The sequence below is a fragment of the Sinohyriopsis cumingii genome, chromosome 9 (assembly GCF_028554795.1).
Source record: "Sinohyriopsis cumingii isolate HCF-2022 chromosome 9, ASM2855479v2, whole genome shotgun sequence".
NCBI lineage: Eukaryota > Metazoa > Mollusca > Bivalvia > Unionida > Unionidae > Sinohyriopsis > Sinohyriopsis cumingii.
The window spans coordinates 65,588,352-65,607,266 of record NC_142969.1 but is presented as its reverse complement, the minus strand read 5'-3'; the positions used below and the strand labels follow the sequence as shown (position 1 = coordinate 65,607,266).

At 34.3% G+C, this 18,915-nt stretch overlaps 1 protein-coding gene across 1 annotated transcript; it reads left to right on the top strand.

The window, feature by feature from the left end:
- The first annotated feature begins 143 nt into the window (after positions 1 to 143).
- LOC149791933 (uncharacterized) lies at positions 144 to 16,879 on the top strand. The gene is made up of 3 exons (XM_089969498.1): positions 144 to 717; positions 2,513 to 2,563; positions 5,422 to 16,879. Exons 1-3 carry the CDS (start codon positions 144 to 146, stop codon positions 8,946 to 8,948), a joined length of 4,152 nt encoding a protein of 1,383 aa, XP_089825624.1. The 3' UTR covers positions 8,949 to 16,879.
- Positions 16,880 to 18,915: the final 2,036 nt, after the last annotated feature.

Genomic DNA, 18,915 nt, shown 5'->3' with positions numbered 1-18,915 from the left:
ACCTTTTGGGGGGCTTGTATAAACATTTTGGATACAATAGTTAGATTCTTGCTTGTCATTTTACACAAGTCTATATATTTCACAAGAGTGCATAGTGTTAAAATTAATTTCATTGTTATAATTATTTTAGCTACAAGGTATTTATGGGTCTTTTTCAGATTAATAAGTCTTCTTTGGAGCTGGATAACAGCATTGAGGTAACAGCATTGAATGCAGCTATCAATGATATTAGGCTCAAACTTGGAAAGGAGGTGAAGGAAACTACAAATACCATTGATCGTTTGAAAGAGGAATACGAACAACTAAGAAACCTACTGATAAAGGAGCTTGAAGATTTTGAAACTAAAGTAAAATTGCATGGTACTAAGCTGGACACCATTGAAGGTAATATACAGCACCAGGAGAGAAAACACAAAGAGATGGATGCAGCTGTAACTTCACATGGAAGGAGACTTGGTGTAGTTGAGAAAGATTATGAAATAATTTATAAAAGATCAGAGGAGTTAAAAGCAAACACAGTCATTGCCCTACAGCAGCAGGGCAAGAAACACCAGGATACAGATACAACTGTAACCCAGTTGTCAGGGTCTGTGCAGACTATGTCATCCAGTATAGCCTCATGTGTGGAAAGAATTGTTGTCTGTGAGGACAAAGTGCAGTCTATTGAGACAAAAGTGCAGAACTATGAAATAGTAAAGAAAGCATCCAAAGAATCAGGTACAAATATAGACCTTTGAATGATTGGAATGTGCAGCTGATATGGGTCTAGAAATCTGGGTTCAGTGCTAAAGCCTTGATACGAATTTATTAGATTGTTTGCAGATATATCCAAATCAGTTAAGTCAGGAGAAACTTTATCATAAGTTTTAATGTTAAATTTGAGCCTGTGGTAAATAACATATTTGCCAAAACTCCATGCAATCACAAGAATAAGAGATCCATGAAATCGTGCAGGGGAAATACTTTTTCAAGTAAGTTGTCAGGCGAAATAATTCTAAAACAGATAACAATAGTACAAGGAGGATAAAAATATTTTGACATTGTATCCATTTGGGCTTGGATAATACAGGTGGCACACAATATCAGTACATATCACAATACTATGATGTCTATATAATATTTATTACAATCTTTTTATACTGTTGTTTAGGTTGAATGATAATAGGCAAATACAAACAGTAGCATGTACATGTAGGTTTAAATATAGGTAGACAATGTAAATTAATATTTATAGTATAAAGAATATGAAAAATATAAATTTCTTTCTACAGCATTCTTCTCATATCTGTAGTCACTAAACTCAGTCAAAATACGTTCTGTATTTTTTTGTTTTTGAGTGATAATTTTTATTGGCATTCTGATATAAAATATGCATCGAGGTAGTGAAGGAAGTTGGCATTCCTTAAAGTGGAGACTATGTTTTGATAAATTGGCAGTAATCAGATTGAGTAAAAGATTTTGCTGGTACTTTCTCTAAGATTATTGATTAAAACGTTACTGCTCAAAAACATATGAAAAAAGTATTTTAATATATATAATGCATATCATATCTCATATAACTGGGTTAACCACCTACATCTTTTTCTCCGTGTATGTACTCTGCTACTGTGCCCATTTTTTGTCATCTGGAGTAATGGGATTTCCTAATATCAGTTCTCTAACACTGTAACGATTTTGACTGGAACCTTACAACATGCCAATGGTCCTCCAAATGCATGCTGGGATTCTATGTCTCTTTTACGAATGGATAAATATTATATAAAAGATACATTCGTTTAACTGGTTGCATAAAGATGTAGTTGAAGACAGCTGGTAAGTAAGAAACGGCTTATTCCTGCAAGCAAATCTGATTATTAAAAGCTTTTTAAACTTGGAATATGTGATAGTTTATGATAATCAATGAACATTTAAATCACCATGACACTCATGAATAGAGTTATTATGGAAATGAAAAGCGTGCATAATACATCTTGAATTTCCTCAAAATGTATTTTCTTAGTTAGTTGGCAAATATGATAGGTCTTTGTGTATAAATATGTATGATTAAATATGTCATGAGTCCATGACAACAAATGGTAAAATCAAATTGACACATGCTTAAACTCTTTTTTGACGTTTTTATGAAAACTGTGTCCACGTTTTAGCTACAATTATTGTAGGTAGATGGAACACAATTTGTAGTCATATTTTGAATTCTATAATAATAATAATAATAATAATAATAGTAATAATACATTTTCTCTTAAATGACATTTGCATTATGTTATTTTCATCATTTTAAACATTTCCTCTGGGCTGGATTTTACTAGCAGGTAAGCTTACTTTGCTCATATTGCTACAAACATTATGATATAAATTTTGCTAAAGACATTTACAACACAGCATGTGGGTGTTGAATTGTATGATCCTATTAGCTGTAATCTTGTTTTAACTTTCCAAGTATTTAAATAACAAAATTTGAAATTGCAGAATTGTTTTTAAATTAAAAAATATGCATATTTTTTATCTTCAGAATCTCTTCCAAGCAGAAGACAAGAGAGTGATGACCTGAAATGCCTTAAAAGTAAGTCTGCATAAACACACACACACACACACACACGATTATCTTATAAAGGGCTTGGCTCCATTGAGCTTAAAGGTATTTGAGCTGATGGGCTGGTCAGCCTTGCATGATCAAGGGGCCCAAGGGAGGTGTTTCTTATATCGCTCAAGGTTATATCTATATAGATCTGAAAGCAGCTCTACTTGTTGGCAGACGTAATTATGATCAATGATAATATACACAGGTCTTCTGCAGCCAGTCATTGCTGGATCTGTGATAGTCCCTTTGGGACTGATGGTGACAGAACTAAATATTCCATGTTAATGATCGCTGTCATATTTCTGGCGCATATAGAAGAGCTGCACACAGTGCATGCAATCTAAAGCTGGAAAGTAAATGAACTGTAACAAAAATTCCAGTATTACTTCATAATCTGTATGGGTAAGATGGCCACTTGATTATCAAAGCGGTGGCAATAGCATCAAATGCACCCATAAGTGTCATCTCCAATATGGAAAAATACATGACATTTAGGCTCCGCCAGTACAACTCAGGTATTCGTTACATTTTTTAAATTCTGGCCTAGACATGATAGTAACCTGGTATCATTAACCCTGACAATGCTGAAGGTGATAGCTTGAAGAGTGTACCTATACCACCAGCACATGAGTGGATAGGAACAGTTTGGGATACAGTTGACACCAATAAACACCTTTTACAGTTTGGGATACAGTTGACACCAATAAACACCTTTTACAGTTTGGGATACAGTTGACACCAAAAAACACCTTTTACAGTTTGGGATACAGTTGACACCAATAAACACCTTTTACAGTTTGGGATACAGTTGACACCAAAAAACACCTTTTGCTCATCTTTGTCGCCCGAGGTATTTCTGCCAATGACTAAAAAACATCCAAATGTGGTGTGGTCAGTACTCAAATGCACAAGCCTTGGCAACTATCACGATCTGTATTTCAGGCCAGATGTTTGTTGCACATGGATTTGTTAGAAGCATTCATCAACACAGTCATGCATACTTTTTGTCATCGGGTATGGGCTAGAATATGTAGTTGTCAAAATCAAAGGAGAGTTGCAACTGTTCACTGATATTGACTAGCATTTGTTTATTGGGCACTCACTTCAGGGTGAGATTTCTATGTGAAACCAATGATACGCTTGTGCAAACAACCTAAATGATGACATATGTCACAAACAGCTATATCATGTACATTACTTCCAACAATCAATGGACGATGGTGCAGGACTTATTATTATATCGGAACATACTATTATTTTGGACTTGTGTTAGAACTTTTGTGATTAGTTTGGTTATAGTTCGTAATATGCACAGTGATTTTGGGATTCCTATTTCCTGCTGTTGTTTTAATATGAGTGTGCAGATGTATTTAATGATGTGCTTGATTTTGTTTGAGATAAACTATTTGTTTAAGCTTCTGGAATTACAAAGTGCTCATGCAACTAAGGAAACTTTTTAGGACTTTTGTGAATTTTTCAAAGACGTTCACGACAATGTCTTTGTGATATATCAAGACAATGGCAGTTCTACATATTTTGGACTTGTGAGAGAACTTCAGCATATTCAAGGAGAATGGTACATAAGCACATTCAGGACTTAAAATTCATTCAGAACACACTATTCTTTTGGACTTGTGATAGAACTTTAATGATTAGTTTGGATTTAGTTCATAATACTTAAGTTCCTCATAAATTTCCGTCTGTATAACTTAGTGAATTAAATTATTTGCCAAGTCTTACAAAACCTTTGGTATTTTGCTTTTTCTGTGACTTTGTTTAAGATCAGTTAATCGTAACATCAATCACAGCAAGCTAACCCTTCCTTTTGCATGTGAATGGGTATCGGAAGTAGATAAGTGGGCTGCATGCTTTCGATGTGGGACCTCACATGTAGTAGTTGATCTAGGTAATCATGAACTCTGAACCTAAGGCAATCATTACAAGGTTACTCAAATCCTGTGCCTTTCATGCAGTAAAATAAGGCTACCTGGGATGAATGGTAATAATAGGTTCTCAAGAAGGTTTTAAGAACAACAATTTCAACAAAATATTATACAAAGACAGCAATATTCTCTGGTGCTTATTAACTAATTATAGTAGCTTTTTTGATGTCCTAGATTATGGTATTTTTTTTCATTGTTTGGTGTCATGGATGTCTGGCCCCATTGTAAGGCAGGTGTGTGGGTGGGTGCAAATATAAGTAGATAGGTGGTTTCAAAGAATGTTAGCAACATGCTTGCAATATGAGGGTGACTGAGAGTTAAAATTTAAAATTGTAAAATGAATAAAAGTTGGTTGTGAGGTTAAATATATGTGATTAAATTGCACATCAAATATTGTTAGAGGGGCCAAGGTAACTGTAGCCTCAATGTATTTTCTGCATGAAAATGTATACAGTGGCTACAGTAGAGATGTACCATGTAATCATAGATGAGAGAGTTGTGAGAGTTTCTGTAATTTTTTACTTGCAGTGATGTGCAGTGTATGAGAGAAGTATTTAGTCATATAGTCATCATCAGCAGTTACTGATGTTGACAAGTCTTTGTACTCAGTATTTTTAGAAGAGTCTGCTTTTGTAAACTATAGTTTTGTCTAAATAATAGGGTAGGGATGGGATATGGGGTTATATTTATGTGGTTAAATTGCTCATAATTTATCTTAGTTCATACTCTGAGACAAAACAATTCTGATGATTGGACATCATAAAAAAAAGAATATTGTTGGAATAGCATTTGAGCACTAATCCATTTGAGAGACTCTTATATAGATATAGGCAACATTATGTTTTTCTTTTCAGATATATTAAAGTTACAATGAAACTTTTCTATTTTTTTTTATAGATCAAACTGAGGACATCCTTGATACGTTTAGAAAAATGGGTTTTATTCCAACAACACAGACAGAGGAAGCAAAGAAACTGCTACAGAAGAATAGATCTATTGTTATCAAGGGTAAAACTGGTGAAGGAAAAACGTCAACAGCCCTTCACCTAATAGACACTGAAGACTATATAAATCAGCGCGTGGTGATCAGAAGTCCTAAAGAGTGGAAGAAAGTGGACACAGATTGGGTAAAGATTGTTGTCCTAGAGGACATATTTGGGCAATATGACCTTAAACCTGGTCTACTGCAGGAGTGGATAAATGATTGTCTACAGACCATACAGAAACATGTTGATGTAGGAAAATTACAGGTCATCATTACCGTCAGAGATGATGTAATGTTAAAGGAATCTTTAAAGTTAAAATCATTAAAACTCTTCTCTGGTGATATGTCACTGACCCTTTCTTCAGAAAAACTGACACATTCAGACAGGATGAGTATATTAAATAGAGAACTTGAGAGGAATAATAAAGACTTGAATGTTGATGAAAAGGAACAATGCATAGCTAATTATTTGGGCCCGATTGGTTTTCCCCAGTGCTGCAATCTATTTGCAAAGTTTAAAGACCTTTTTGAACAGGGGTCAAAGTTCTTTGAATCCCCTGAGAAAAGTTTTGTTGCGAATATCACAAATTTAAAATTACATGATAACAGCTTTCTGTCTCTGGCTTTTCTTTTTTGTAGTGGTGAAATAGAGGAGGAGTATTTATCACCTTCTGAAATAAAAGAATCTAATAAATATTTACCAGTATTAGAGGAACTAGCTTCATATCTCAACATTCCATTTCACTTGGAATCAACTGTGATATCACTGAGACAGTCATATGACCACTTTTCAGGATTGTATGTTGACAAGGTATATTCATATGATTCCCATTACAGAGTCAATTCCTGTATCCAGTTCTTTCATGCTACAGTATATGAAGCTGTAGGACAAGTCCTTGGTGATAGGTGTCCAGAAATGGTAGTAAAATATGGTGACTCTAGATATTTATATCAGAGGACCTACACCGCAGAAGCAAAGGATGATGATTCTCAGAATGTATTTTTACCTGTGTCTGTATATGGACTTTTGGCAGAGCGGATGATTGATGATGTTGTTGAAAAGCATCTTGTAGAAAGCTTTGTGAACCATTCAGCTTTCAGACAGCACCAGTTTGTAATGACATTGAAATCTGAGCTGCACAGAGGTAATAGAACAGGGGATTTTTTGATGCCTATTAAGGTCTATGCTCAGATGCCAAGTAGTTATTCAGACCACAAGGAATTATCAGGAGTGTGTATGACATTTTTGCAATATATATTACAAAGGGATGAAGATATAGTGAGATTAGTGTACAGGGAATTTTTGGATTTCTTGGCTTGCACACATAATACCAACAATTCTGACTGTTGCCAGTGTATAGAGAAGCAGATCTTACTGGAATTAGCTCTTTACTACCACCATTTTGAGATTGCAGACCAGCTAATCACTATGAATGCCCATTATACACATGTAAGCCTCTGTAATGCTGCCAGACATGGTGACCTTAGAAGAGTTCAGACTATCCTTGAGTATTTGAAAACAAGTCTGGTTTTTGATCCAGAATGTATTGAGATGAAAAAAGGGTTATGTAGAGCCTATATATCAGGAAACCAAGATGTAATAGACATTTTATTACAAGAAGGGACCACACTAGATAGAAGGCATGTAGTATATGTTGTTCAACATGGAGATATAAATGCTTTAATGAAGGTGGTGGAACATCTGAAATGTCATAATAAGTGGGATCCACAACAGGAGAAATATAGCAAAGCTACATTTTACTTCCATCCAGATATATTTTCAGATATGTATTCAGATGGTTTTGATCTTATTCGACTAGATCAAATACCATGTTCTATAGCACTGTACATTACCTACTGTAACGGGAAGTTTGATATGGCAGATTATCTTGTGAAAAATGAAGCAAAAGTATCACTAGATCTGCTTGATCGTGTCTCACTATATGGTTCACAACAGGCAGTTGCCAGAGTGATACAACATTTGAAAGTCATAGGTACCTTTGATCTCCATTGTGACAATGCATCTGATGCATTAGAAAATGCTTATAAGAAAGAGAACTACAAGCTGTGTAATCTCCTGATTGAGCAGGGAGTCTCACTAACAATGAAGAATCTTCCTCGTATTGTAATGAGAACTAATTCTTTATCATTGAAACCTTTTAAAAAAGCCATGAAACATTTGAAGGACAATAACAATTGGGATCCCAAGTGTAATGATGCATTTGAAGCATTAGAAAAGGCTTATAGTCGACATCAGTTTGTTGTGTGTGATTTACTGGAACAGGAGGGAGTATCACTAACAATGAAGCACCTTCCTCATATGACTTATAGGCCACTAGATTATGTGAAAACAAAAGTGAAACAGCTGAAAGATACTGACAGTTGGGATGCCAAGTGTAATGATGCATGTGAAGCATTAGAAAAGGCTTATAGGGAAAAGAAGTATGAAATATGTGATCTTTTAGTACTGGAAGGAGTCCCATTAACAATGAAACATCTTAATTATGTGATATTGAGATCACTAGATGATGTGAAAATAGCTTTGAAACATTTGAAAGATACTGGCAATTGGGATCCCAATTGTGATGATGCATTTAAAGCATTAAAACAGGCTTATAGGCAAAAGTATGATGTGTATGATCTGCTGATTCAGGAGGGAGTCTTGCTGACATTGAAGAGTGCCACAAATACATATAGTGTTAGGAAGGTAATTCAACAGTTGAAAGACACCGACAGTTGGGATCCCAAGAGCGATGATGCATCAGAGGCATTAGAAACGATGTATATTAAACGTGAATATGATGCATGTGATCTACTGGTTCATGAGGGAGTCTCACTAACAATGAAACATCTTCAATATGTGATTCAGAGATCACTAGATGATGTGAAAACAGCAGTGAAACAGTTGAAAGATACTAACAGTTGGGATCCCACATGTGACGATGCATCAGCAGCATTCAACATGGCTTACAGAATACTTAAGCATGATGTATGTGATCTACTAGTTCAGGAGGGATATTCATTAACAATGAAGAATCTTATTTGTGCTATACAAACATCTAAAGTATCACTAGAATCTATTAAGAAAGTAATACAACAGTTGAAGGATGCCAATAATTGGGATCATAACTGTGATGATGCATCAGATGCATTAGGAAGGGCTTATGGGACACAAAAGGATGATGTGTGTGATCTGCTGATTCAGGAGGGAGTCTCCTTGACAATGAAGAGCCTTACCAGTGCTGTAAGTGCAAGAGCATCATTGGACTCTGTTCTGACAATAATACAAAAGTTGAAAGCCACCAACAGTTGGAATCCCAAGTGTGCTGAAGCATTAAAAGCATTACAGAAGGCTCAAGAAGTAGCTGCTTTAACATTTTGGACACAGCATTTGGATGTTTGTGTTTTGCTGATTCAGATGATAAGACCAGCCTGGTGAACAGATTGATTGTGTACAGTATATATGTATGCTACCTGGTTATAAGTCAAGAATATTCACCTTTGTCTTTGAACTTTAAGTAGAATGTTCATGTGTGCATGTGTAAATTAGGTGTTGGTGTATAGGCATCTAGGTTAAACAGTCTTACACAATATATTGCATGTATTGATGCATAGGTCCAATAATTTGTAATAATGATAGGTGAAATGGAAATATCATCAAACATATACTCTAAACGTTTGTAGCTACACAGACTGGTAAACTTATGGATACCAAAAAAATGAAAAAAAACAATACTTTATATTTTGCAATCCAATTATTTAACATGTACTTTCTATATTTTTCTGTATAATCATCTTTATTATCATTATGATTTGTGCTTGCAGAATGGAAGACATTATGTGGGTTGTCTAGTTTCAGGGTGTGACAAATGGAGTTAAAAAAAACATCAGATGCCATTTCTTTGCACTTTCAGGAAAAGAAACTGGTAGCCCACTTTTAAAGCATTTTTATATGAAACTAAAAACTTTAAAAATGAAATAATCTATTTTTGTTTTATGAGTCATTTTTTATTATTCTTTTTGTGAATTATTTGTATATTTTTATTCTGAGAAAATGTAGGAGCCTGCTAATTTACCTGAATTCTACAAATGGTTTCTCAGATCCAGCAGTTGGATAGCCCCTAGACCCCAAACATTAATTTCTTTTAATTTTTCAGCTTATTGACCCTAATGTTGTTGTTGTAGAGTTTAATGCCATTTTCCAGCACACGACAGGCTATACATGGCGGCCAGTATTAATGGTGGAGGAAGAATCCGGGAAATCCCTGGAAAGAACCACCGACCCGCGAGAAGCTACTGGCAAGCTCTCTCACATACCCACATTGGCCGAATCCTAGACTCGAACCCACGCAGACAGAGGTGAGATGGCAGTGATCTGTAACGGACAGCGCTTTAGACCACTCGGCCACTCGGGGCCCCGACCCTAATGTATGCATTCTCAAAACAACTCAAACTCTTGACTGTTGACATATTGATATATGACTGACATCACATTACAGAATAACCTGACACTAGAATTTTGATTCGATTCCATGTATGGTATAAAGTTTCTATCACTTTGGAGCCTTAATTGGTACATCAATTTTCTCTGAAACTATAATTCATTGGTAAATGTTATTATACTTTTCATCCATAGAAGTAAGATTTGTATCAGGTGATGCCATCGATCCTATACAACTTACTGCGTATTAATTTCTTTTCAAATTCTAAATCTTGACAATATTAATAACCACAGAGATAAAGAAGTAAAAGTAATATGTACAGGATTGTACTCAGATTTAATTTTGATGACTTTTAATAACCATAAAGATACATCAGTGAGATACACAGGATGATGTTTAAGTGTACTCAGACTCTAAATGTTGATAACTTTAGTGGCCATAGAACTATAGCAGTGAGACAAACCTGCCAACCCTTATGATTTTGTTGTAAGTCTTAAAATTACCCTTAAAATAAGGGCTTATGGCATAAAAGGAAAAACTATGGAAAAATGATCATTGCCAAAAAATCCAGAAAATTTGTTCATCAGTGTTTGATTTGTATCTGAGTTTCATGTTAGAATTAGTAAAGTTAGTCAGGGAACCAGACTATCTTTACAGCAGCACCTCAGTCACTTTAAACTGCACCTGTTTGTTCATGCAAAGTGTCTACATAATCAAACTGTTGATTATATAATTTTTTTATTTTTAATATGGTGTACAGCAAGCGATGCGTATTTAAGACAAAAGGGAAAATAAGCCTCTTGAAAAATGTTAATAATCAACACAGAAAAATAAAAAGGAACATTCAGATTCTTGTGAATAATAGCTGGAAGGAACACAGATATGTTTATTGGACATCACATACCAATCTGAGTATGACTCGTGGCGGGAGATATGATTGCCGTCGTCATGTGAAATGGAAAAATAATTTCCAAGAATTACGTCAAGTTGGAACAAGCCATTGAGCTGCATAGGGTTTGAAACTAGAGTTTGTGCAACTGTACTAGTAGTAAATAAAGTCTACATGTCCTTTACAAACTTTTCAGTTGAAGATAATGTTTATCTTCACTGCATGTTTCGAATACCAAACTCTTAATTACAGTTTCCAGCTTTACAATATGCCAAGCAGTTTATGATATTTTTTACACCTTAATGAAAACTGGTTAAACATACGAAAAAAATTCAACTGCCTTACTGAAACGGACTTGTCAGGGTGGGCAGGTCTGGTGAGATGTACAGGATTATATCTAAGTGTAATCAGACTTTAGCAGCCACAGAGTTAAGGACTGAAATAAGCAGGGCAAAATCTAAGCAGCATTTCCTGCATTTGTGTCAGTCTCATAGAAACTCGACTAGGACTCTAGTACTGTTTTAAATTTTGAATTTTGAGTCCAAGTTTGAATCTATGCTGAGAAACATTTGACAGAATCCAGGAGAAAATATAAACTGGATAATGGCCTTGATTAAAGCACTTATAATTTGACAAACTACAACTTGAATTCTTAATTAACATTGGCTTCATGTATGGTTTATCATTATATGTAATTATTATGATGCCAGTTAATCTTAAATTTGTTTGAACCCTTTATCTATACAGCTTATATTGCTGTCTTTATCTGTAATTTATGGCTTACTGAACCTAATATTAAATATGTATACACTTGTATTTAACTGCATGATCATTACAGGCATATGTTATGTATTGTTTTCTTTTTGTGTTATTTTATCTGTTGTGCTTTCTAAATACAAGAGTTATATATTTGAATAAAAATACAAATTGGATGATAACAAGCAGTAGCAGGATTGCAGTGTAAAATCAAACATGTAATTTTATTCATACTTTAATATGGCCAAAACAAATTAATGGTGTGCTTTTTAAATTATTGTTTTTATTAATCAGGCATCGATTACAATTTATAATATTTTTAGTTCTATTATTGATACATCAGAAGAGTTTTTGGAATGGTCTGTTGTTCATTGTCTGTCATCAGTTCATCTATTAGCTCAAGTTTGTTATCACAACTCCTCTTAATCTAATTGGAGGATTGCCATGAATCATTTAAAGACATTCATCCTATAGTCTGCTTGGTTGTAAATGAAAATGGTGCAGCTTGGACATCCAATATGGCCATCTTGGTAACCTTTTCACCACCATTCCTCCTCAATCAATAGTCATATCAAGATGGGGTTTTCACTGAAAGACATATTAAAATGTCTAGTTGTTCGTAAATAAATGTGATGTAGATCTGATGGTCAGAATCGTTCAAATGGCCATCTTGAAAATCTTGTTATCACTACTCTTTCTGAATTAATGGCCATATCAACATGGGGGTTTCACTAAAAGGCTTACTATGCTGACCCAGATATGAAGCAAAATGGTCCAGATATAATGTCCAATATGTCTGCAACACTGGTCATCTTAAAATGGTGTTATAATTTTTTTCCCCTAATTAATGGTCATATCAGCTTGAGGTTTTCACCGAAAAACTTCTTATGGTGTCGGGTGGATCCTAATGAAAATGGTGCTGATCTTCTAATGTGACTGCCATTATGACCATCTTGAAAATTGTGTTGTCACTATTTCTCCTGAATGGCTGGTCTTATTAACATTGTGCTTTCAGCAAAAGGCTTCTTATGATGCCTAGTTGGTACTGAATATAAATGTTGCCACTCTGATATCAAATTGATATAGAGTATGGCCACCATGGCATCCATCTTGAAACTTTTATTATAATTTCTCCTCTAAAATAGAAAGTCATATCAACATGGCATTTCTGCCAGAAGACTTCTTTTCTGCTTATTATGCTTTGTTGGTCTAAAATGAAATTGGTGCCAAGCTGACATCCAAAACGTCTATTACTGATCGCTGAGGAGTATAAAATATGGTTTCAGCAGTCTGCAGTTAAAGAAAGATATATTGCTATCTTCAATTCCTGGAAATTCTTTTTAGCCAGTAGAGCATAGCTGGTCCCTTTAAGCATCTCATGTTTAGTATCAGAAGCATTTAATATGTTACTGTCAGACTTGCTTAATATTGGTATCTAGTTGACTGACTTCAAATTTTATGGACCAGTCAAAGAGCAGACTTTTAAATGGATTCTATCTGGGCAATCCCTGTTGATGTTTCTGTACTGTGATGCCTTGCTACAACAGCCAGCTGTCACCCTATATACCAATGTTTGATATTCTTTTGTGATATACATGGTCTATAGACATTTAGGTCATATAAAACTTTTGAGTATGAATGAGATATACAGGTTGATATCTAAGTGTGCTTACTCTACATTTTTGATGACTTTAACAGCCATAGAGCTACAGCAGTAAGATATACAGGATGATATCTAAGTGTACTCACTCTACATTTTGATGACTTTATTAGACATAGAGCTACATCAGTGAGATGTACAGGATGATATCTAAGTGTACTCACTCTATATTTTTGATGACTTTAACAGCCATAGAGCTACAGTAGTAAGATATACAGGTTGATATCTAAGTGTACTCACTCTACATTTTGATGACTTTAACAGCCATAGAGCTACAGTAGTAAGATATACAGGTTGATATCTAAGTGTACTCACTCTACATTTTTGATGACTTTAACAGCCATAGAGCTACATCAGTAAGATATACAGGATGATATCTAAGTGTACTCACTCTACATTTTTGATGACTTTTTTAGTAGGCATATAGATACATTAGCGAAATATACAGGGTAATATCTAAGCAAACTTCTCTCCATTTGTGTCAAATGTACTGAATGATGGTTGAATCTAATGCTGTTTTAAAATGTTAAATTTTAAGTCCAAGTTTGAATTTGTGGTCTAAAACTTTTGCAGGATATAAATTAGATAATAGCTTTAAATAAAACACTTTTAATTTGTACATGAACTACTGTTTAGGCTCCTACTAAAAATTGGTTACCTTTTTGAATTATCATTATAATTGATAATTCATTACTATGACAAATAATTGTGCAAATGTACATCTGAAACAGTATTTGGATTATTTCTCTTAAAGCTTCTGTACATGAACCTTTAATGCATATTTATCATTAATGAACCTCTAGCGCTTAAGGGATGGTGTTTCAAAATAATGATTTTCTTTTAACCACAAACCTGATGATTGTCTTGTTCTCTTCACTTCCAAAACCCCTACCTCTCAACTGGTGGTTTTTCAGAAAAATGATTTTTATCACAGACTTGATGCTGGTTTTATTCACTTCATCTAACAAACCTTGAGTACTCAATAATAATAACAATAATAATGACTTTATTTCAAGAGGGTAACACAATTAGCTAAGAACTAATCTACCTTCTGGCCCTCATTACAAAGGAATTTATTTCTTTTATATGCATCTCTGATTCCACTGGATATATTGGGTTTGGAAAAAGGAAATAGTGGGGTTTTCTAATCTCAACAGTAATACTGTTCCTGAACAAAGTTCCAGGGTATTGGAAATTTTTTAAAAATAATTCCTTATTTGGTTTGGGAATTTTATACTGTTTGGTAGACATGGATCGCAGGTGGAGAGAGTATTACCAGGTAGCCTATACTGGAATAGTGATTGTAAATATTCAGGAGCACTATTATTGGATATCCTGTTCATTAATTTGGCTTTTCTCAAATGGATTCAGTCTTTAATAGCTAATATTTTTAACTTACCAGCTAAATTTTCCTTGCTTTCTTTCTGGAATGATATTAGCCCAAATGCTCTTTTTTAAAGAAGTGCCAGTTTTGCTGTTTTTATCATTTGAATTACCCCATACTGTATTACAGTAGTCTAAATAGGGTTGTATGTAACTGTTATAAAATTGTTTTCTGTGCCTTTTAGGGAGAAAATGTTTTATCCTACTGAGAAGCCATAAACTTAAATTTACTTTTTTACTGATACATTTGATATCTTCAATCCAAGATAGGTTATTTTCTACCAAAACACCATGTAGTCTATCATGACACACCATTTGCAAATTTTTCTCCTTTTATGTCATAGTTCATCACTATAATCAAGATTTGATTTTTTTTGTTGCTGTGTTGAGATAAGTAATATTTTAGTTTTACCAGTATTTACCACCATGCCATTGCATGTGCTTCAGTGTCCAGTTTGTTTAGGACATCCTGTAAAGAAATTTCAAGTTCATGCTTTGTGTTTTGGATGTCTGACAATGTTGTGTCATCTGCATAGAGATCTGTAGATGATATTGAGTCCCTTAGTAAAAGTGGTAGGTCATTAATAAATAAAATAAATAGTAATGGCCTAGAACTGAGTCTTGTGGTACTCCATATCTAATCATTCCAGGTTCAGACAGAACATTATTTATACAAACATGTTGTGCTTTCATCACACTGGTAGATTTTCAGTTTCTTCAAAAGGATTTCATTATCCACCATGTCAAAAGCTTTCCTGAAATCTACAAATACAGATCCTATTATTCTACCTTGATCAAGTGCTTGAAGCCATTTATCAGTTAGGGAGATCAAGGCAGTCTGACATGAATGTTTCTGTCTAAAGCCTGATTGATTAGGGTGTAAAAGCAAGTGTTTCATTAAATATGACATGAATAAGTCCTGGACATGTTTTTCAATCAAGTTTGACAAGTTTGGTAGTACTAAGATTGGCTAGTAGTTATTACAGCTGCATCATTCTTACAACCAGATTTGTGAATAGGAGTTACTTTTGCAGTTAATTGGGTGATGTTTTAAAATAATAATTTTTATGTTGGTCTTATTCTTTTCACTTCATTATCATTATTAGGTACAAAGGTAACCTTGAATATTCCAGTCATTCAGTGTAATATTGTTGCATGATACCGTAATACAGTTATAGCTGGTATGATGCATTCAGTTTTAAGATATCAACACTATTCAACCATTGACATTATTTTGATCACCTTTTCAAGCTTGAACACTGTGCAGCCATTTGGTAAATATACATTCTGATTCAATGCTTGCTAAGCTTACATTTTCCCATTTAACTTTGCTGGCACAAACTGCTTGATTTATAACAAATTTTACAGTGTTTGCTGAGTGTAAGTATTTGCCAGTGGACTTGGAAGGGACAATCCATGTATCATGTAATAACAATTATTCAATAATTGTTAAGTGTCAATATTGACGTGGCAGAGACAAGCAGTATATAGTTCCTGTAGTTCATGCTTGAAGCTCCACCTACTCAAAATGTTCTCAATATGGAAACCAAGATATGCTCAAGTCCAAAAACTGACTATTCCATAACTGTATCTTGAATAAAGTTGGAAAACATGTATTTTTTTTCTTTTTAACTTTGAGAATTTCTTGCACCTGGTGTAAATAAAGGGAAAAAAATCTGGGATCTGAAATTCTTTACAGAACCTGTTTATTGGTGGTGATAATTAGCGGATTCAAGAGTAATGACTGAGCTTCATCCCTCATGAGGCAATTGGAAATCAATGAATTGTAGATTTACTGTTTGGACAAGTCATAGGAAACTTGATTACGATTTATGTGATCTTTGCAAATACTCATTATTTGGTTTCTAAATGAATCAATCTGCAGTTATGTATATTAAATGTAGACATTGTGAAAGTGTTGAAATTCAATGGTTTTTTTCTTCCTTTGATTCATGACAAAATTAAGTTTAGTGACTATATACCAAACAACAAAGCCATGCAACACATTAACAATGGAGACTAGGTGAATTTTAAGTCACTTTTATAAACAATATTTAATTTTGTAACTAAAATTTTAATTTTAAATAGAAAGACCATAATTGTATGCTGGTTACCTATCACCAACAGCCAGTTCTAATATGAATTTGTATGTTCTTGTGTGTGTTTACTTACCTGGGTTTTCATTTTATACTGGAATCTATCATATTTGAAATCAAGTGTTAAATAAACATGCTGTGTGATATTTGTCTTTTTCTTTACATCTTTGTGAATTTTAAAGAGGCGTTCAAGTTAGATTCTCTGATAATATATTCAGTAAACATTATACTTTTACCCAAATCTGAATCCAGCCATCAAATACTATAATACTTATCTCCCCTGTATCACTGTTGGACTAATGTATTTCCACATTTTAAGGATGTTCATTGGCTAACATAATCAATCCAATTGTTAGCTTTACTGGTCATGGAGCAGGAGACGTAATACCATTACCCCTCTTAAACTTTCTGGAGGCTAGTCACTGACCTTTACAAAAGCATACATTTATCCCATGGTCTAATTAGTCCTAAAAGAATATGGTGATGCTCAGACATCAAGTCTTGTCACCACAGTGGACATCTTGAAAATCATATCACTTCTGCTCCAGAATGGATGGTCATATCAACATTGGGTTTTCACTAAAAGTTGAGTGGGTTCTAAATGAAAATGGTACTCATCTGATGTCAAATATGGCCACCATAGTTGCCATCTTGCAAATCTTATCATTATTTCTCCTTACTGAAGGATTATATCAGCATGGTATTTTTACTGAAAGACTTTATATGATGGCTAGATGTTGGTAAAGGAAAATGGTGCCTCTCCAACTTTTAATATGGTTGCCAATACTGATCAACCTGAGAATTTTATTATCACTACATCTGCTAGATGACATTATTTTCAATGAAAAGACTTCTTATGATATCTAGTTGGTACCAAACAGAAATAGTCCCAATCTGATGTCAGTTATGGCACCCATCTTGAAAATCATGTTATTGTTACTCCTTCAAAACGGAAAGTCTTATCAGCATGGGGTTTCAACCAAATATTTGTCTTATGATGTATTGATGGTCCTTAACTGCTGTGAGAAGTTATGATAAACGAAATAGCATTTTAAAATCCATGTATGCCAATGATCCCATGAGTTGTGAGAATTGGTTCAAATGGATTTTTTGCATACATTATGGAGTTGATCAAGCTAGAAGCAGTGATACTAAATATATTGAATTTATTGACACAATAGATAAATATTTTACACTATACAACAACGACAATCATCACTGCGGTGATGAACTACTCAATGACAATCTCCACCGCAACGATGAACTACTCAACCACAATTTCCACCACAGCAACAAACTACTCAACCGCAATCTCCAGAAGAAGAATTTCATGATGATGCACCTGGAGCAACCGGAAGTGGTTTTATTACCTGTCCAAATAATATCCTCGATGACATGCAATGGTTAGAAGTTCTCATAGGAGGAAAACGGGCTGGAAATAACTCACCGGAAATAATTAATGAGGCAGCTGATATCTGTCGACGATTATTTCAAGGCGGTATAATGGATACTGATATTTACCAAGAACTTATTGATGAGCTCATTGATGATTATCATAGTGACTAATTGTCACAGTGATTAGATAAATAAATAATTAAATAAAAATGATCATACACAATTCTCATCATAGATCAATTATGGTCAGGGTAGTAAATTCACAATTACCAGTATACAGGATGACTTATGGAAATGGATTCAGTGATGTTGTTCGGGGTTTATTCACGACAATGGTCCCTATAGCTATGCCAATTGCAAAACAATTATCGATGAAGGCAATGGATATTATTCATGATAAAGTTCCTGGTGCTATTGGTAATGTTGCTAGTAAAGCGTTCTTAGCAATCAAGGACAGACTAGCATAATTAATACGCAGTCCACCACAACCGGTCAAATTACCAAGCACTGAAGTGATGCCCACAAATGTCATTAAAGTAATAAATCAAGCCGCAAATCAAAAACTAGCAGCGCTGATGAATCAGGGGACTGAACAAATAAATACAAGTCTGATATCAGGAAGTGGTCTTCGTTTTAGATGATAAACAAATTATAATAAAATGGTTAAGCGTGAATCCGACAGCGTTTCACATAGACGAACCGGTTCTTAAAAATGAATCAGTGCGTGATTTTCAATATTATTCTTATGACGCACAAAATTCAGATCAGTGAGGACAAATTGTATT